The sequence below is a fragment of the Camelus bactrianus genome, chromosome 1 (genome assembly GCF_048773025.1).
Source record: "Camelus bactrianus isolate YW-2024 breed Bactrian camel chromosome 1, ASM4877302v1, whole genome shotgun sequence".
Classification (NCBI taxonomy): domain Eukaryota; kingdom Metazoa; phylum Chordata; class Mammalia; order Artiodactyla; family Camelidae; genus Camelus; species Camelus bactrianus.
In genome coordinates, this window is record NC_133539.1 from 1,926,247 (window position 1) to 1,946,921 (window position 20,675).

At 47.3% G+C, this 20,675-nt stretch overlaps 1 protein-coding gene and 1 non-coding gene across 5 annotated transcripts in view; one reads left to right on the forward strand and one right to left on the reverse strand.

Annotated features, from left to right (window-relative positions):
* TRAPPC10 (trafficking protein particle complex subunit 10) overlaps nt 1-20,675 on the reverse strand; it is a 68,659-nt gene that overhangs the window by 39,269 nt on the left and 8,715 nt on the right. For 3 of the 4 annotated variants that reach the window (XM_074343693.1, XM_074343808.1, XM_074343885.1), the window contains exons 2-4: nt 13,821-13,902; nt 10,385-10,520; nt 1,479-1,675 (exon numbers count right to left, since the gene is read on the reverse strand). In XM_074343693.1, coding sequence (XP_074199794.1) covers nt 1,479-1,675; nt 10,385-10,520; nt 13,821-13,902 — 415 coding nt within the window. The remainder of the gene's footprint in view (nt 1-1,478; nt 1,676-10,384; nt 10,521-13,820; nt 13,903-20,675) is intronic. The other variant, XM_074343753.1, reaches the window with a different exon arrangement.
* On the forward strand, nt 4,657-4,763 carry LOC123611755 (U6 spliceosomal RNA). The gene has a single exon (XR_006718850.1). It is a non-coding gene; the product is annotated as a U6 spliceosomal RNA (small nuclear RNA).

Here is a 20,675-nt window from a genome sequence, read left to right on the forward strand (position 1 = left end):
TCTGAAAAACTTACTACAGAATATGAACCTTTCACAAGTTTAGACGAATACACCGCGCTAGTGCCTATCTATTTACTGAGTGAAGCCCCCAAACACGCGGTTCCTCTGCAGTGCCCCGAGCGCGGGGAGGCCGCGTGGCCGGCTCCCCCCCCCCACTCCGGCCCACGGCGTCCGCTCTCACTTCCCCCAGAACAGAAACGTCAGTGTGCGGGGGCACAGGGCGGCAAGGACACTCAGCTGTGGGGCTTCTTGTTAGAATGTTAAGCTGGTTCCTTTGAGATAACTAATTTATGAACACCAGATTTTAGGAAAAACTTCCCACAAGTCCCAATGGCATGAAATTTCCCTCAGATAAACCGTAAGCTCAACAAACTAATATTTGACTCAAACTTTAGACAAAGCCAAGTCAGGACACTGCTACGTGGCCAGGATCATGTGGGACAGAAAGAGGAAGCCCACATGTGGCTGCTTCCCTGAAGAGCTGTGGACTCACGGGGCGGCCCCGCCGCGGACGCAGCCCGCAGGTAAGTCAGCCACGCGGCGGCCTCTGCTTGGTGCTCCCGGCCACACGCACCCCGGACGTCTTCCCTCACCTCCTTCTGCACCCTTACTTCTTAGCCTCAGCACTGCTTTCTCAGGGCAGCTCCAGCAGCCCTCAGAGCAGGCCAGACCCCTGCTCCAGGCTCCTGCCACACTCTGGAACCTTCCGTCTGAGCATTTGCCACCGTGACAACCCCAAGTGCGATGATGGGGGTGTGAAGTAACACCCGTCTCCGCCGCTTGACCCCGCAGCTCCAGCGCAGGGATGAGGCTCACCACTGCACCCCCGGACCTGGGGGAGCGAAAGTGCGAAACTACGAGATACAGACTAAAATGGGCACGGTGTTAAGAAACACGCTGGCCAGCACAGCTGGAGCGGCATCACTGAACAGCAAGGTACGGCAATGCCCACAGGAGGGAACAAGGCCCAGAAGGGAAAAAGCAAGAGGGGAAGGTAAGTCCACGCTCCAGAGCAGCCTTTCAGATTCCCTTTTAATCTTAACCTTGATCTGAAGGAGATTAAGTCAGCATCTTACAACATCTGCTTCAGGAATCCTACTAGGTGTTTAGGTAAACAAATAAAACACAGGGTCCCCTAACTAAGAATTGTTTAGAGACCCCCACTGCACACAAGGGCCACAGACTGCTCAAAACCCTCCTGCGCTGACACCCATTCCCCGTCTTCAGACGGGCCCTGTGTTCGCTCCCACGGTTGCGGGTGTGGGGCCTCTCGTCCCAGGCAGCCCCTGCATGTTCTTGCCAGCAGCCCAGGAACTCCGCGGGGAGAGGGATGTGGTCCTCCCTTTAGCACACACCACATGCCCAGGTGTCAGGCACACAACAGGCGCACACAGCGTTCGTATTTATTCCTACTCGGGAGCCAGTAAACTGCACATCCAGGTATCAGCCCAATGAGGAAAAATAAAAGATACACTTACCTGTCACTCTGTTTATTACAAAAGTCATTCCTTATTTTGTCCACAATAGAAGTTCGAGGAAGGATGTTGGTTTTGTTTTTTTTCTTGGCGTCATTTTCAACTACTACTATTAACCAGTCCACCGAGCTATGAGATTTCAGAACATTTTGCCACTTTGTAAGGTCGTCTTTTACTGTAGCTTTATACACTTCAGTATCCTGAAAATAAACAAGTCACCGTGAAAGCAGGCTAATTAATACTCTTTAGTTTATCTGGCAAGACGTGTCCAATAACAAAGAATAGAGCAGCAACCGCACTTGACCACTTCGGGACGGGACCAGCGCGGTGCTGCTGCCGGCGCTTCAGGCTGGCTCCGCACCAGCCCGTGGACCAGTGGCTCTGAGGGAGGCTCCCCCAACATACAGGGAAGAGGCGGAGTCAGAGGGCTGAGCAAGCTGCCCACAGCCACAGGATCTGCTTAGTGAGCTGGGACCTGGAAACCCAGATGTGTACAGCAGAGGCCCCGCACCAAGCGCTGCAGGGTCCCACCCAGCCCCCGGCCCCACCGCGACGGAGCGGCGAGCGGCTTCTGCTGCAGGCTGGCTGCCCGCCCAGGGCTGCGGCCACTCGCAAAAAGCCCAGGCCGGTCTCACCATGGTTTCCCTCGCAGCCCCTCGGCTCTCTGGGGGCCCCAGAACCAAGCCGACCTCCATGCCACTCGCAGGCCGTGTCAAGGCAAGGCCGCTTCAGCGGCGAACCCGAGGAAGGAGGACCATCTAGGGCTCTGAAAGTGGTTCTCATTCATATGGATCCATAGGGAGCCAGCCTGGTCCCAGAAATGAATGTGGCTTCTGACTCCAAGTCCCAAACGCTCCGCCTGCCAACGAGAGCACCCTGCTTGCACTAAAGCCGAGTCCAGCCTCAGCGCTCTTCCGGGGAAGCAGGGGAACAGAAGTGGTCCTTGCTGTCTGTCTCTGCTTACAGCTGTCATGAATGCTCCACAAATCCACCTAGCAGACTCAGAGTGAAAACCTAAAACCAAGATGCTTATCTCATTTCAGCACAAGGCGCTTACAAACTTTTGGAAACTATAATTCATAGCTACTGCTTAAATATCTACTTCTCCCACTTTTAATAGAAAGATTCCTCATTATCCTGTCCGTATTTTGTCTGGATTTTTAGTCTCTCTCAAATAACACTCATGTGATTTTGATCCATGAATGAGTTAAATTTCATATTCTATATCCAGTCCCTCCTATGATTTAATTGACAAGTGGAAAGTTCTAAAAGGCAGTACTTAGAAGTTTTAAAAACTGCTATGTCCTCAATTTAAATTTAAAACAACTACAATCTGAAAAAGACCTTCTGGTTTAAAATTAAGAAGAAAACCACCCTGCAAAATTGATTTTCTGTGAATTACTATCCAACAGTAATGCTCATATACTGCATGTTTCCCACACAATGGCGGTTCTCGGGACCTGAGGTCTAGACTTTGCGATGTCGGTGTTCTGGCAGAACTCTATGGACCCAGATGCATGCCACCTGGAAAGTGAAACCAAAAGGCTAGGGGACCAGCAGCCACAGACTCTGGTAGCTTTAAAATCAAAGAGCAGCCAGTCAAGGTGCAGTGAAGAGCTGGGAAAAGCTCCAAGGCTGTCACGGGGGCTGGTTCCGGGCACCCTTCCCTGGACTCCAACTCCAGTCCCCCCCGCACCCTCAGCTCTTCTGCTGCACCCCAAGGGGACACCAGCTTGGCGTTATGCAGGGACTCTCAGGAGAGGGCTCGCTGAGCAGCAGGCAGGACAGGGCTCCACAAAGTTCTGGGGAAAATCAGTACAAAATCTAGCCCATCGCTCACGACAGTGAGCAAATGGGGAACGTTACTAAAGAGACTCGGCAACTCTGCAGAAGAGGAACCCAAGCTGAGACACTGAGGCTAAGGACATGGAAGCCAAATCTGGGATAATCTGAGCATTAAAATATATGACAGTAACGGCTTACACACCGGAAACTAGAAATCAGTGAGCACATGCTGACCACCACTTCCAGACAAGACGAAGTGACAAGGACCAGACCGACACAACGACCTGAAACAAGCAAAACAAACATGAACCAAGGGTTTCTGAGACCTGGACATCAGGCAACACGGGACAGTGACCCCTGAGAAAGGAAAACAAGCAAGGCGAGCCCTGGAGCGGCCCTGCTGACCACCCGGAGCGCTTACAGACCGCAACAGAGGGCGGGAGACTGAGCTCGAGCCTGGCGAACTCCCTGCGTGGAGGAGGAGGAGCCAAGGAGTCCTGGGAGGCAAAGGCGGACGGCCTCGCAGGTCAGAGCACCAGAGAGGAGCCAGCAGCACAGAGAGAGCCCTGGGGAATCCGGCCGGGACCTTGTCGGCACACTGGGTGGGAGCCGCACAAAGCCTCGGAGAGGCCGTCAGGCGGGACTGGACACCAGCACAGGGCCAGGAACAGTACTTATTTCCACAGTCCAGCCGGGAAAACCTCCTAATTCACAGGGCATCGGGCAGAGAACTCAGGAAGTGAGGGATAATTAGTCCTAAACTGATCACAGAAATAGACTCAGTAACGATACAGATTATAGAGTTAATAGACAAAGCCATTAAAATAGTTACTGCAACCATATTTCATGTGTTCACAAAGGCAGAGAAAGCCTGATGGTAAGCAGACATGGAAGACATTTTAAAAAGAAGAAAGAGACTCATGTGGAACTCCTAGAGATGAACATCATAATGTCTAACGTGAACAAACACACCGGGTGGGATTGAGAGCAGACCAGACACTGCAGAAGAAAGGATCCGGTCACGTGGAGGCGGAGAAACAGATCCTCCACGTGCAACACAGATGGATGGAACCGCAGCAGCGCCTCAGGGAGCTGGGGCTTCACGTGGCCTCACACACAAGTCCCCGAAGGAGAGCACAGAAGGAAAGCAACAGGAAAACTATATGAAGAAATAATAACCAAAAATAGTCTCAATCTGACCAAAATTACAAACCCTAAAAACCAAAAAACTCCAAGCACAAGAAACATGAAGGAACCTATACCAAGGCATATCATGACCAAACTGCTTAAAATCACTGATAAAGAAAAAAAATCTTAAACCACTACAGGAAAGACATTTATGTACAAAGTAACGAGACAAACATCAAAGGCTCCTCATGGATGACAAGAGAAACGCGTGCGCGCCCCGGCAGCACGTGCACTCGCCCTGGAACGACGCAGAGAGGACAGGCAGGGCCCCTGCGCGGGGCCGGCACGCAGACTCGTGAAGCGTGCCGTATTTTTAATAAAAATATACTGAAACAAACAAACAGAAACAACAGAAACCAAAAGACAGTGGGGTAATATCCTTTAAGTGCTGAAAGGAAAATTAAACTTCAAACTAGAATTCTCTATCAGGGAAATATTTTCCAAAAATGAAGGCAAAATTCTTTCTTCAGTACGTCACAGCTGAAGGAGCTGCTCGCCAGCGGGCCTGCGCTGCGCGAAAGGGAAAGGCCTCCGGGGAGAAGGACGCGGCATCGGCTGACGGGCGGGATCCACACGCTGGGCCGGAGGTGCTGGCAGCGGCTGCCCTGCAGGCAGAGAGACACCCTTCCTCACCTTTGCTCTCTTTAAAACAGCTTGACTATTTAAAGCAAAAATAGTAACAATGTATGTGGGGTCTACAACACACACAAGGCGGGGAAATGAAAGCACATGCCAAGCAGCCCAACAGCACTGACGGAAGGAGCCGGGAGTCACAGCGCAGACTGTAAACCCCAAAGCGGCCACTGAGAGAACCCGACAGAGGGCCTGACTTCTAAATCTAGAAATCCTCAACCGTGTCAGCCTGCTCCCGGAAACTTTCTTAACAGATAATAATCAAAAGTAAGACAAAACAAAAACCCTAAAACAACAACAACAAGCCCCAAAGGCTCCCTATTGAAAACTTAAGTTTAAGGGAAAACCCACAACCATACTGTCCACAAAAACTGTATCTAGCAATAAAGCTGCAGGACTTCTGTGAAAAACATTACAACACATCACTAAAGGGCACAAAAAAAGGCATAAAGAATGGAGAAACAAACCAGGTTCCCAGATGAGAGAACTCGTGATCACTAAAATTCTTCTCAAATGAACCTGTAACTTTTTCTAGGCAATCCAACCAAAACACCTCCAGTCTTTTCAATCAGTGTTCCAGTTTTATCCGTGGCTTTGTAACAAACCACTATAATACCAAGTGGTCCAGAACATTTACTCCGCTCACAAATCTACACTCTGGAGATTTGCTGGACAGCTCGTCCACTCCACCCGGTACCAGCTGTGGGGAGCTAGAAGGCAGACACGGTGGTGGTGGACGCTGGCCTGCTGGCGGCGTCTGCTGGGACCAGGGGTGCACACCCCAGAGGGCCTTCCTGAGGCCACTGACTTCATCACAGAATGGGGGCTGGGATCTAAGAGCAAGCATCCCAGGAGGACCCGGCAAAAGATATATTACCTTTTATGACAGTCTCAGGAGTCACAGTGTCCCTTCTGCCAGTCAGAAGCCCACCCAGATTCAACTGGAGGAAACAAAGACCTAACCTCTCAACAGAGGAAGGTCACTGCCATGCAAAGAAGAGCACATGGGACGGGATGCACTGGTACAACAGACATTTTTGGAAAACAAAATTTGTGCACCTAGCAACCCGATTCTAAAACGTATACAGAAGAGAACATGTATACTAGCCAAGAGATTTATTTTAAAGAACAGACATCAATACGCGTTATAAAAATGTAATTAAATGTAATGAAAAGTCTGGTCCTGGCACAGAACAGACAATGGTCAATAGAACCGATGTGTCCAGAATATTGAGCATACAAGATATTGGTTTAAAATAAAGATGACACTTTCAATAAATGGGGAAAAGCTAGATGATTCTGAAATGTTAGGCCAATTCACTACCATTTAGACTTTAAATTAGACCCTGAACCCACACTGCTCCCACCATACACAAAGATAACTTGAAACCATACAGATCCAAATGTAAAACACAAATTATAAAATTATCAAAAAAAAAATAGGAGAAAATCAGCTATTATCTTCAGATAGACAAGGCCTTCCTAAACCTGAAACAGAACACTACTCGGAAACCATGTTTTTAGTGACATATTTCACTCCATAAAAATTATTATACTTATGAACATCTATGCACGAAATAATACATCAACTATCTGTACAAAACAGAAATTATGGAAGATGCAAGAGGAATAGAAATGTACTAGTAATAAAAGCCTTCAACATACCAGTCAGTTACAGGTAGGCCAAGTGGACAAACAAATATAAACAACCTGAACGACATACCCAGTAGGCAGCTCTGAAAACAGAGAAAATACGTTCTCACACACACAAAACAGCTACAAAAACCTTTATTAGGTCACAAGGAAAAAAATAAGTTTCATAAAACAGAAATACTATAAACACCACTCTGATCATAATGCAGTAAAATTAGGAATTTAAAAGTGAAAAGAGTTTTAAATTTCCTTCTGAAGATTAAAAAGCTTTCTGTTAAACTACAGAGTGAAAGGGGCAATACAAACAGAATATAGAGTATTTTTGAAAAATAATAAGAGAGCACAAGGATATATTTAAATTCACGTCTTTAAAGACTTATATCATTAAAAATTTAAGAATGAAAATGCATTTCCAGCTTAAAAAAATAAGGAAAAGAACAAAGTAAATTACAAGAAAACGAAAGAAGGAAATAATAAAAATAAAAGCAGAAATTAGTAAGGTAGAAAATATACTGATAGTATATCAGATTAATAAATAAAAAGCCTGGTTCTGAGGAAAAGAATCAAAGTAGCTAATTTAATCAAGGGAGGAAAGGAGAAAACACAAATATACAAAATAAGGAACAGGGGTGGAGGAGTAACTACTGACACAGAGCACATTTTAAAAGTCAAAAACAAAAACAGCCACTTTATACACCTCAGTGAAAAGAAACTTTAAAACTTTACTGAAATGGATCATTTCTAAGAAAAATACAGTTTATCAAAACTGACAAATGGCTGAAGCAGACCAATTTCTATGGAAGAGGTAAGAGAGTAACCAAGGAACTATCCCTCAAGAAACTACTGGGCCCAGATGGTTTCTCAGAAGAACTCCACCACACCCCCAAGAGCAGACAGCGCCCGTGCTACATAAATTGTTTCACGTACGGAAAACAAACAAAAACTTCCAAGTTACTTTTATGAATCAAGTATAACACTGACACCTAAACCTGGTAAAGACAGCACACACAAACAAGTTATAGGTCAATCACTTGTGAATACAGGTGAAAAAAATCATAAATAACGTGAACAGACACCACCACCACATTAGGACAATAACACCCTGACCAAGTGGAATATACCAGGAATGCAAGTATGGTTCAATAATAAGAAACCCATTAATGTCATACAGCGTATTAGCAGATCTAAGTGGGAAGAATCATGAGTATCTCCACTGGGTATAAGAAAGCCTTTAACAGAATTCAACAGTGTATTCCTAGTAAAGACCCTCGAGAAAACAGGAACAGACGGAATGTCCTTCATGAGCTCGCATACGTTTACCTCAGCCGCATAGCCAGCATCCCACTCCATGAGGAGACGCCACGGGCACTCCCATCGGAGTCAGGAATGAGGCAAAGACACCCACGGCCTCCACTGCTCCCTGACGACGGCTTAGACAGGAAAAGCGACTTGAGGCACAAGAACTGAGCCGGGAGAAAGAAGACCACCTCTGTCCGCGGGTGGCGTGACAGGGTACCCGGAAAACCCCGGACTTCGGGGCCCAGAGAATCAATGACAAAACCAACACAAACAGCGAGAGAGTTCAGCAAGGTGAACATTACAAAACCAACAGCCTTTACAGACACGGAAAAGCACCGACTAGAAGATACAGCGGGAGAGAAAACCCCACTGACAACAGCAGCAAAAGCGTAAAACGCCCAGAAAAATAATCTGACACCAAAATTCATAAGGAAAAAGGACGTGCGGAGCCACCAGGCAGACACCGCGGAGAACGGCTCCTGAGGGACTGGCCCGGCCAGCTACGGACGTGGACTGTCAGTCCTGGGCGAGCACACGTGCAGACGAGGTCTGGCCGCTTCTCGGCGGCTGTCCTGGCCGCAGTGTGAGCGCAGGGCCTCTGGAGCTGCTCTACGCACACCGCAGCAGTGAGCGCGTGGGCTGGTGCTGTCAGGGCCAGAGCGGATGTAAACATTCCAGAACCAGGGAAGGCAAGAAAGAGCCGGGGGCGTTAGGCTAAAATCAGAGGCACATTGACTCATGATCTCTAAGACATCCACTTTCCCAGCTCTACAGAGCAAAGGTGGAGAAGCAGGGATGCTCTGTAGTGCCAAAGGAACCCGGTCTCTGTGAAAAAAAGGCTGAGTCTGGCACAAGGGCAGCAAGAAAACAAGAACCTAGAATATCCCGTGTGCCAGAAAGTTAGAAAACACCCCAAAGGACCCAGGAGCCAGTGCGAAGCGACCCTTCCTGCTCAACCTGAACATCAGAGTGAGGCCGGCCAACCACGAGGCACTAGACACAAAGAAGCCCACAGAAGCCCACACAGGCCCTTGCCTAGAGGAGAGCGCTGGCTGATCATCTAGGGGAGTGGTGTCTGCAATCCTGGGTGCTGACTGGTTCAGGAAGACTCATCACTGGGGCTAAAGCTCAGTGGGAAAGAAAGCTGGATACGGAGGACAGGCACGTGGTCCTAGGGTGGCTCCTCAGAGACGGCTTATTGGTTGTAAGGGGAAAAGAGACGTACAGCATGGAGAGAGTGGACAGCTCTCTGACCACGAGATCAAGCCCAACACCACCACCAAGGGGCTGCAGGGAGAAGCGTCGTTAAGCACAGCAGGCCTGGGGCAGCCATCCGTAGCCTGCCTCCAAGGTGGGCCCTCGCTGGTGCGTGGGGACGAGGATTCTGCAGGGGTTCCCAACACCGCGTGAGAGGCCTGCCTCACTGGGCGTAAAAGGTACTAACACCCACTCTGGCCCGGAGTCTGGCTTTGATACGTGCAGACAGAGGTGCCTACGTGGCTGGCCCTGATAAAAACCAGCACTCCCCTGGTAGACACCATCTCACATGCGCTGTCGCCCATTCTGGGGAGTAAACCCATCCCACGTGACTCCACTAGGAAAGGCCACAAAGCAGAATCAGCAGAGGCAAAAGGTCCGTGGGGTGAAGGGGAGAAGAGGCGTAAGCTGTGAGTCCTTTCTCATTTAAATTACAAAAAACAACTTCTGCGTCCTCAGAGTCAGGTTAAAATGTCACGATAGGTCATGATTTATGTATTTTTGTATATTGCTAAATGCTAGTCTTATTACAGTCAAAAGGGACAAGAAGAAATGACCCATAGAATTTTCTATTCGTTCATGAAAGAAGAATTCTGTCAAGAATGGGTTCACGAGTATAAAACAGCCAAGTACAAGTAGGGGCTGCGGCGCTCACAGCATGGCAGCCCGGCCAGGATGGGGGGTGCGGAGCGAAGAAGGAGACACAGCTCCCGGCCCTCAGCAACAAGGGTTCTCAAGGACAGTAACTGCCACGACGGTGAACACGTGGCGCTACGAAAATGAAGCTGAAAGTAAATATTAAAAACACCTCGTGCCCACAAGGGCGCAGTGAGATGGCTCACAAGAACTGGAAACACAGGAAATAAGAATCTATGTGGTGATTACCACGAGTGCACCACACTGGGCCAGGGCAGAAACAGGCAGCCACAACGCCATGCGCTTGGCTGAGAAACGGAGAAGAGGGACCAATACCAAAAAATTAAAATTAAAAAGTAAATCTGAAAAAGTATAGCTGTCTTAGCAAAACCCAGACCCGTGCATCTTAACTCTATTCCAGGACGCCTTCTGTAACGTTCCCCCAAAGGAATACTCACACAGCACTCCGTCCAGTAAATATGAAGGAAGGGGAAAGTGAGCAGGGCTTTGTTTCCTTCTTTGGGCAGCAGCTCCTCCTTGAATTGAACAAAGTTAGATTCGAGGTGAATCATCTTCGGAGCCCGGCCATAGGACCTATAAGAAATTTTCAACAAGTCACTAAGAAAAATAAGTAAAGAATGTTCAGCAGAAAGGATAGGAGAAAAATACAGTAATAATTTAATCATATCTATGAGCTCAGAACTATGTACATGATATTAACCATGAATTATAACTATTACATATTCTATCTGAAAAGATTCTATAAATTACTTTAAACCCCATCCACATTTACATGCAAAGCTCCCTCTCCATAAATCTTTCACTTCACTCAACGATACCTGCACAGTAACATTCTATCAAACCAGGACTATTTGCAACAACAGACTTGAGAAAAATGGATGTTACTTAATCGACAGTCGCTATAAAAGGAAAAGAGTTCCCCAAATGCCAAAAGTGCAGTTTGAAGTTACCAAAGCTTTTAACCGCTCTAATACTTTTGTGACAACCTATATTGTCCAAAAAAGAAAATTGCTTGGTGGAAAAGAACAGGTTTTTGTTTGCACAGCATAAATAACAGTAGTAACCATCCGTCCCCAGTATTTCTCAACCCAAGAACTAAACACACAGAGAAACCCCACAAGCTACACACACCCAATCCACTGCTATCAAAGGGTAAGAAAGCTATTTATTATAGTTCTAAAAATAAATTATGCTACAGATATCTTTTCTCCATACCCCTATTTTTCACCTCCAGTACTTGTGTCTCTTTTAAATATCTATAAGCTGGATTTTGTATTTTTTAATCCAATCTAAGGAGTCTGTGATTAGTAAGTTGAAACCAACCATATTTAACATGATTATGCTTGAACTTGGGGATTTTCTATTTTACACTCTTATTTTTTTTCTGTCCTTTTTGAGATTAATCAAGTTTTCTTTTTCCATTCTTTTTCTCTGCTGGTTTGAAAGTTTAAGCAACCATTTCTTTTCCGCTGTTGATTACATTTTAATGTTTAGTATGCACACACTTAAATTCTCCTTTCTAAGACTAAAGCAAATGCCTCCCTCTCCTTGAACAAGAAAGACAGAACACTTTCTTCTCTACTGTCTTCCACTCATCCAAAATTTTAAACTTTTTACTTTGTAAAAGGATCGATACCATAACTAGAGCAAAATATTTTAATGACTTGATTGCTGGCAGCTGCTTCCTTCATCTTGAGCTGTGGGTTCATTTTTCTTCTTGTTGAGACACACCCTTTGATTATTTCAGAGAAGGTGGTAAAGTTTCTGATCATCTACATCTGAAAATGTTTATGTTGGCTGCATGTTTCCCAGCCAGCTCCACTGGGTGGCACGCAGGAGTGTGAGACCTAAACGCACTCTGGGGCAAACACGTGGGGCTGCACAGCCAGAAGTGACAGATCAGGGCCCCCCCAGGCCTAAGAGAAACAAACCCTCCGGGCACCCTGTCTCCTCCAGGGCCTGGGGAGGCTGACTCGGCCTTCCCTCCGGCGGGGGTGAATAGCACAGAACTCCAGGTTCAGAGGCACTTTCCCTCAGGACCTTGAGAAGACTCTTCTTAAACACTCTACTCTATGCAGTGTTTGAAATGTTGTTAGAGACTGCAAATTCGGGTTTTCTTTTCTCCAGTTTTTTTCGGTATGGCTTTTTGTTTCCTTGTTTTTTTGTTTGTTTGCTTGTTTGGATTTTTAACCTGTTTCTTTTATTGAGTTATAGTCAGTTTACAATGTTGCATCAATTTCTGCTGTACAGCGCAATGCTTCAGTCATACATAATATACATATACTCATTTTCACACTCTTTTTCACTGTGAGCTACTACAAGACACTGAATATGCTTCCCTGTGCTGCACAGTATAAACCTTGGTTTTGTTTTCATTCTGCTAGACATTCAGCAGCTCCTGCCATCTCGCTCCCACTTCCCAGTATTGCCTGTCCCCTCTCCCATGGATCTCCTGAAACTTCTCCTGCCACCCCTTCCACTGGGTCTTGCCCCGGCCTACCGCGGTCCTGGGCCTGGGTCCTGTTGCCTGCTTCTCTGGGATCCACCACTGCAGACACGCGGGCTCAGCTCTCCCTCCGTCCATCCTCCACCTCCCAAGAAGGCGTCTACCCTGCTCTGTGCAGCCATCCCCACCCTCCTCTGCCCTCGCACACTTAGGCCTCCCTATTCTGTTCTCCACTATTTCCAAAAAGGTGAAGAGATGAATACATATTGAATCTACGCTGCGTCTCTATTTTACCTTTTCCTCCTAACTCCCTTTCTTGTCTCTTCTATCTTTCTGAATGATGTATACTTATTTGAAATCCTTTCCAGATTACTCCTATTTTTTTAAGTATTAAACTCCTCCATTTGTGAGTTGTTTTCCCTCGTTCACAGCACTGGGCCTTCTCAGATGCGGAATAATTTTTTTTTCCTTTGGTTTTGGGGGTAGGTAATTAGGTTTACTGACTTATTTTTAGAGGCAGTACTGGGGATTGAACCCAGGACCTTGTGCACGCTAAGCATGCGCCCTACCGCTTGAGCTATACCCTTCCCCCTGATGTTGAATAACTTCTCTGGGAGAGAATTCTCCCACATCTGTATACTCTAGATTACGTGTTAGTAACTAAATACATTCCTTGTAACACTGTAACTGGCACAAAAACTAGACTAGATTCAATGGAGAGCCTGGGTGAGCCATCCGGAATGTTAATTCTTCCTGTCAGTTGGGGTACAAACTGGTGGTCAGGAAGGAGTGACGTAGCCAGACTCAGAACTGCGTGACCATAGATAACAACAGGAAATTTTTCACACACCTTGGTTAAAATCAGATTACCTGTATTAATAAGTCAAAATCCAAACATTTTCTACAGGTAATATCTAATCTTACCAGAAATAAGTTTTCCAGTAAGATGACTCAAAGTCAGTTATTTCCTCAGAACAAGTCATTAGATGAACAATTACAACAACAGGATAAATGGGAGGGTTGGCCTGGCTTGTCTCATTTTTAAATAACAACTTCCTGTAGACTTTCTCGTCCTTAAGAGAAGAGCCCAGGAGCGCAGGCCGCAGAGGAGGGCGCCTGCGCCACCGCGGAGGGAGGCCGGGCGCACCTCCGCCCCAGGACGCCTGCGCCGCTAAGATGTCCTGATGAGCCATGGAGAATCAGAAGCCACTCCTATAAAAGCGGGCCCTTAGCTCAGAAGAAGTGTCCTGCTTCTGTCATCCTGTGTCTTGTTGAGAAAATCAGCACGTTCCTCAAAGAAGGCCCACAGATTACGTGGCGCCGTTCAGTGTCCTTAGAAGTCAGGCTGCAACTCTGAGTCCCTCACTTGCTCACACAAAGGTCCACAGAACGAAGAGGGAGATGCAGCCCAAACCGGGCGACCGTACCTTCTCCATTCCATCGGCTCTCTCGGAAGTTGCTGGGAAAGCGTTGGATAAATAGAGGTAAATAAGTTCTGATCTCCAGCACCTTCAACAAGAATAAAAATGGCATTTTTAGGTGAACATTGGAAAATGGGCTCTGAAATTTATTAAGTTGGCATTTTTAGACAATCTGAAAATTCAGTAAAATAATATCACAAAACAAGACTGTTTCATGTCTTTAAATAAGTGGGCTCAAGAAAGCACAGTACTTGACCCCCAGGATCTAAGGAAGCCTCACGTGGCCTCTCAGAGCTGGGTACAGGTCTCCCCACGAGGAGGAGGAGAAGGGGAGGAGGAGCAGGGAAGGGGGGTGGAAAGCCGAGGAGACGGCCGCCAGCTCCCGCGTGGCTCACTTACAGAGCTGCTGCTGACTGCAGCTCGCAGAGATTGCCCCAGAACCCCGTAAGAAAAGGAAACCCAGACAAGGGGACGTGAGTTTCCTCAACGTAAAAAGCTCGAGGTGTACCCAAATGCCAGTAGGAGCAGAGACACAGGGACACGCGTTCTCCTACTGCGTCCTCGCGACAGTCCCAGGACGCTGGGACAAGCACGGCCACCTCCCAGAGAGGAGAGCACGGAGCCGGCTGGGGCGGGGACCAGAGAGGAGAACAGGCGTGTCTGGCTCTGCACGCTGGGTTGTTAATGCAGCTCTTTTATCTCAGCTTTAACAGAACTGCAAAGTCCACTTAGCTCTCAGAAGTGAGAGTACAACCATATTATACTTCAGCTACAAAAGAACCTTTTAATACAGATGACTCCAATTCTTCTACTCAGAGGATCCTCTAACTCCAAACAAAACCATTTTCCAAATTGCTTTTATATTGATCTTAAAGAAATCATTGGGAATTGATGTGGGCCATTGACGCATTTGCTTATTTTGTTATAGGGAGCCTAAAATAAAACAAAACAAAACCCCCCCAAAACCACGTGACAATGTCAAGGCACTGCTCTGAGTAATGACGTTTCTGGGCAGCTGGGTTGAGTATCAGAGAGGCAGAGAGGCAGTGGGCATCGAGGCTAGACACGGACGCTGAGGGTTGACCACTGGGTCCCACTGAGCGCCTCTCTCCACGCGCTGCGTAAGCCTGGGGCGGCCATTTCCCTTCCTGTGCCTCGGGGACCATCTGTGAAATGGGAAAACAAGAAGAGCTGCCCAGTAGGGCTGTGGTGAGACTGAGTCAACATAAATAACCTCGAACAAGGCCTGATGCGAAGTAAATCTTCAGTAAGGTTTCCTATTAACACATTTGCTGTTGACATAAAAACAACTTCTATGTTTTAACTCATCATTTTTCATGTTCATTTATTTGGTAGTTGTCTTAGAAATCATTAAAGTAAGAAAATCTTTAGTTAGCTTCAAATTTCTTATCTTTAAGCGCCAACTCCTGCGGCCTCTTTAAAAGGCTCCAAGATTAACATAAAAATCACTCCTCTTCGCTAAGTAGAAATTAGAGCAACTACAAGGAAGCTTTCTCCCCTTTCACTTGGTTTACTAAGTAAATATATAGAATTTGTATATGGTCCTTGCAGTAAAGCCCCACTCAAAGGCACCATCACCTTATGCCCACAGTGTAAACCAATGAAGAGCCTCCTACATGCCCCTCCCACGTCTCTCGCACAGGAAATCCTGTGACATGACAAAACCTGTCTAAATGGCGACTACGAAGTCTTACATTCAACCGTAAAATAAATCTTTAATTTGCGTGCTAAATTTACTTTTTAAAGATTATAGGTCACTTAGCACATCTGTCAACGGCAAAGATGTCACCTGGCAGTAACAGGGGACTTAACATGTGACCATCTGATCTCAGTGCCTGTTCCGAGCTGGGTAACAAACTCCTGTGTTGAAATCCTAACCCCCAGCACCTCTGAATGTGGCTGTGTTTGGAGATTAGGTCTGAAAGAGCTGATTAAGTTAGAATGAGGTCTACAGAATGGACCCTGATCCCATCTGACTGGCGCCCTTCTAAGAGAAAACGCGGATACACAGACATCAGGGTGGGAAGAGACCACGTGAGGTCACGGCAAGTCCAGCGTCCACGAGGACACTGGCCATTACGAGTCAAGGGGCGAGGCCTCGGACCCCAACCCTGTGGACACTGACCCTGGGCTCCCAGCCCCCAGCGCTGGGAGGAGACGTGTCTCCACCGTGCGCGCCCCCCGGGCCGGGCTGCTTTCTTAGGGCAGCTCGAGCAACAGTGCCCCCAGTTTACATTTTAAGGTCATTCTTCTCACCCACTGAAATTCTACACTGACTGGCCGTGAAATGAAGAGAAGCCATCATGACTTTCTCAGAATACATGGCTATTCATGACAACACTCTCCAAGCCATGCACTGAGCACCATGAAAAGCCGACACATCTCTGAGAACGGGCGACAGAGAGCCAGAGCGCCAAAAGCCTGGGTGTGAACCCCACAGAATTCAATCTCGGCTTGTGTGACAGGCAATTAAATTAACAATGTACACTCTGTAGCCCCCAAAATAGTCCCGCCACTAAGTAGAAAAGCATTCGAGTTCTGAGGCCTGCGCTGTGAGACCAACCCCAGGCTGATGTCCATGTTGATCCCATGGGCATGGGGCCCAAGGAAACGGGTAAGGATCCAGCCGCCAGGAAACGGCTCCTGGAAGCAAAGTGAGACGCAGGGTTGACACCGCGTCCAAAGAACCCTGTTCAGAAAACTGCAGTGTTTACAGTCAACTCAGACTATTTATTTCAACAACTAAGATTTCTTTTCTCTTTTCTTTTTTTTTTTCTTTTTTTTTTTGTGAGAGAGGGGAGACTTATCAAAATACTTGGCAAGAGTAATTCAGAGCACAGTCCCGTTAACATATCTCTCTCTCCCTGTGTGTGTGTCCTCACTCGCTAGGGAACACGTGGCGATGAGGCTGGGAGGCCCAGGGAGCATGGGCCCGCCCGCAGGCAGCGCCAGGGGCATGCGCAGACCATCACGGCCATCCCTCGCCCGCAGCGGCATTGGCACGTGGGGCACCCGGGCAGGAGGCAGGACAGGCAGAGGAGCCACCCGAATGCAAAGGGAAACGTCAGGGGACAGGGGCCTTGCTCTGAAGAGAGGGATGGTACTCTGTCCGAATGCTGCCCAGACCCACTGGGCACCTGCCCCCAGGCTGCCCCTGAGCCCAGAGGCCGAGGAGAGCCCGGCTCAGGAGCTCCCAGGAGAGGCAGGCAGAACCCTGGGTCTCTGACTCTATAAGCCTAAGTGCTTTCCCGTTCACGCCAGCTGTGATTAGACTTGCTGTTTCTCACAGCCGGGTAACTGATGCAGAAAGTCCCTATTTCCTGACTTACGACTGCATTCTGAGGTTTTTACAAGCATATATCCATGTATTAATCATGCAATTTTAAACTTTTTATGTTAAAAGCAGATAAGAACTAATTAAACACAGGGAGGGGTAAGAACTCAAAAAGAAGATTTCAGTGACTTACGCTTAAATGGGTCACATTTCAACAAACTGCTTAACACTTTCTTAAAACTTTTAACAGAAGGACGTGGGAACTCAATTATTAAGTAGTTAACTTTTACCAACAGTAAGTAAAAAGACACTAACACATGTCCAAGAAAACGTAAATAACCACAGATAAAGATGTATCATTTAGGTTTTAGATCACCAACAATAAGACAGTAGGAAAAATGCTTATTTCTGAAAACAACTCTAATTTTCAAAGAAGTCGATTATAACGAAAACTAGAAACCTGTAGGCTAGATAGTCTTTTAGAGCTCAGACACTCTCACTAACACGAGGGTCCAAGCACAGCGTGGTACCAGGCCCAGACAAGCCCAACGAGGACGCTGCGGACCCGCCAGGGCCAGGGTCAGGGCAGTCACAAGCTGTCGTCACAGTCAGACGTCGTTTGTTTTACCCTTCGCCAACCCGAAGAGCAATGGAAACTTTAACTTTCAATCATTTAATGCGCAAAACTTTCATGTTAGGGTCCACTAGAAGTGCAAAGTCACAGAGTAATTTAGTGTCAAAGCATTTTTAAAATCCAGGTTTTCAATTCTCAACAGCCAGCCGCAGCCAGAACAGAATCAGCATTACGCTGACACCTGAAGGGCAGAGGACCCCAGGGCGTCCTGCTTTGTGTGACAGTGCCTCCAGCAGGCGGGCAGACAAGCGACGCTGCACCTGCTGAAAGCGTACACCCTAACCACACCCCGCAAAGTGGTTCCATCCGGGGAGGAGACCACAGGGTGCTCACAGTCTGCATTTCAGGCTTTCAGGAACATGGGGCATCCAAACTAAACTGAACTAAAGGCACAAATTCTCTTACCCTAAAAGGAAAAATGTATCTATGTTCAAAAAGCTATATATTTGTTGTTGCTAATGTTCCTATAATGCTTATGCAATAATTTTTTTGAAGACTTTAGGACTCTGTTATGACATTAAGATTGATTTTGGCACTAAAGAGTTTACCGAAAAGATAGAGTAAATTACCAAATGTGGTTTGCATGCTCTACAGCTATAAATTATGCCTCGGGGAGGGAGGCGGACAAAAGTCACCTCTCAGCTGGGAAAGACACCACAGGGTTTTCATACTTAGAGAATCATTACTTCCTATGCTTTTCCCCAGACACATGTTAAGGGCATTCAGAAGTCTAGGTCCCACTCCCTGGGGCCTGTGAACACGTTACTTTACATGGCAAGGGAGAATTAAGGTTGCAGGCAGATTAAGGTTGCTGATCAGCTGATCTTAAAATAAAGAGATTATCCTGGATTATCTGGATGGGCCCCAAGTACTCGCAAGGATACCTGAATGGGGAAGAGGGAAGCAGAAGTCACAACCAAAGGGATGGCCCCACGAGAAAGACTGAGCTGGTCTGGTCGTCACCAGCTGTGAAAATGGAGGGGCCAGGAGCCAAGGATGCAAGCACCCCGAAAAGCTGGGAAAAGCAGGAACAGGTTCTCCCCTGGAGCCTCCAGAAGGACCTTGACTTTAGCCCAATGAGACCCATTTCAGACTTCTGCTCTCCAGAACGCTCGGAGAATAACTTTGTGTTGTTCTAAGGCACACAGTCTACATAACCGTTACAGCAGCCCCAAGAAACTGACACAACTATGGAAAGTGTATGAAAAACTTAAAAGGGGAAAGTAAAAGCATTTGATTTGCACCCTCCCCCCAGAAATCATCTATGTAGTACTCACCACAACATAACTTTGTGACTTCACAGTTCTAGGGGACCCAGGAGGGTCCGCTCAGCTATGGCGGTGGGGGGGGGGCATCAGGAGAGAGCCAGCTACAAGAAGCGAACAGCTGACCGTGCACTCGTGGACGGCATGGTGGGCCTGGCAGTCACCCCAACCCTCACAGCAGCCGGAGGATCCAGTGCCACCCTGCATGTGAGGACACCCCTGCCTCACCAGAGCCACGCGGCTTGTGCGGGGCTGAGTCACACCCAGGCTGCCGCTGCCCCTCATGCTGTTTCCTAATGAATCCGCAGGGGCTGTGCTGACACCACTTGGCTGAAAATACAGGTTCCAGAAGACCTTCAGCGACACAGTGACTGCTTCTGCCCCTGGCATCCCACTGTCCCCTACTTCAACATACAGAGCTGTGAAGGTCTCTGCAAAAGTACAGAAGGATCAGGAAACCACAACCATGAGAGAGCGCAAAGAAACACACAGTGCTCAGCCCATCGGCCCCTGACACACAGCTTTCCCAGATACCTGATGCCAGCTATTTCGAGATTAGTATCTTTATTTGGATATTTATGTTGGATAAAAGATCTTAGCACCTCTAAATATTTGTTAATACTCTCATACAGTGTAAGTTTTCTTCAGATTCTTTAGTATAATCTTAGTGAAAGGAAACAGTAACTTTTCTAATAAAAGGCATCTCTCATTTGACCTTGAATTGAAGACCCTTCAGCTTATTTAGCCTGTTAACAGGATGGCTGTCTTCACCTACCTGATGGGCAATGTCACATGTACCCTTCAGAGGGCTCCGGAGACCCCTGAGCACCAGAAACGCAGGGACAGGGACCGGGCGGGCTCCAGCCCAGCCGGGAAGCCGCCCTCTGGTCAGAGGACCTCGCAGCGCGGCCAGACCAGGACTGAGGGACCCGTTTCAGGCCCTTCCGAGCAAGAGAGGCTATGACTTTACTTCTGAACAAAAAAGCCAAGGAAACACATAATTTATCTAACATTTGCTTTACAGAAAAATGTAGAAACGGCATTCAACTAAACAAAGCTCCACTTCACTGTGAGGCAGCTCACTCCCGTTCAACACTCCCAAGGAGTGTTAAGGAGGCGTTGTCCTACACCCGGTAGGAACGTGCGCTTCCCTCAGACCACACATTAATTAAGTTCTCCTCAACAGCTTTTGGTGGAACAGACTTTCAAATGGACAATAAAAACGTCCAAAGTCATAAACTGGGAAGTCACTTCCGCCTACTCAATAACGTGTAAAATGTATTTGCCATAATTTATGTATAATGTCATTGCAGTAATGAAATTTAACTAATGCTTCAAACTGCAAGCTCTTTTATGGGGAAAACTAGTATTAAATGCATAATCATGGAATATGGAAGCCCTCCCCAGCGGTCCTCCCAGAGTATCTGCACATAAAAGGCTTTCATATTTGGAGGTGGGGGCAGTGAGTGAAGGTTAACGACAAAAAACAGAAAGACCCAGAGGATATCCAGACTTTCTAAGGAGACATCAGGGTTTCACTTGTGCCCTAAAATGACCAGGCAACTGACGCCCTCCCCCCCAATCTCTACACATAAACACTGCCCTGCCTTTACTGGAAGGTACATATTGAGAAGAAAAGCAGTGGGCACTCCCACTGCCTTACACCC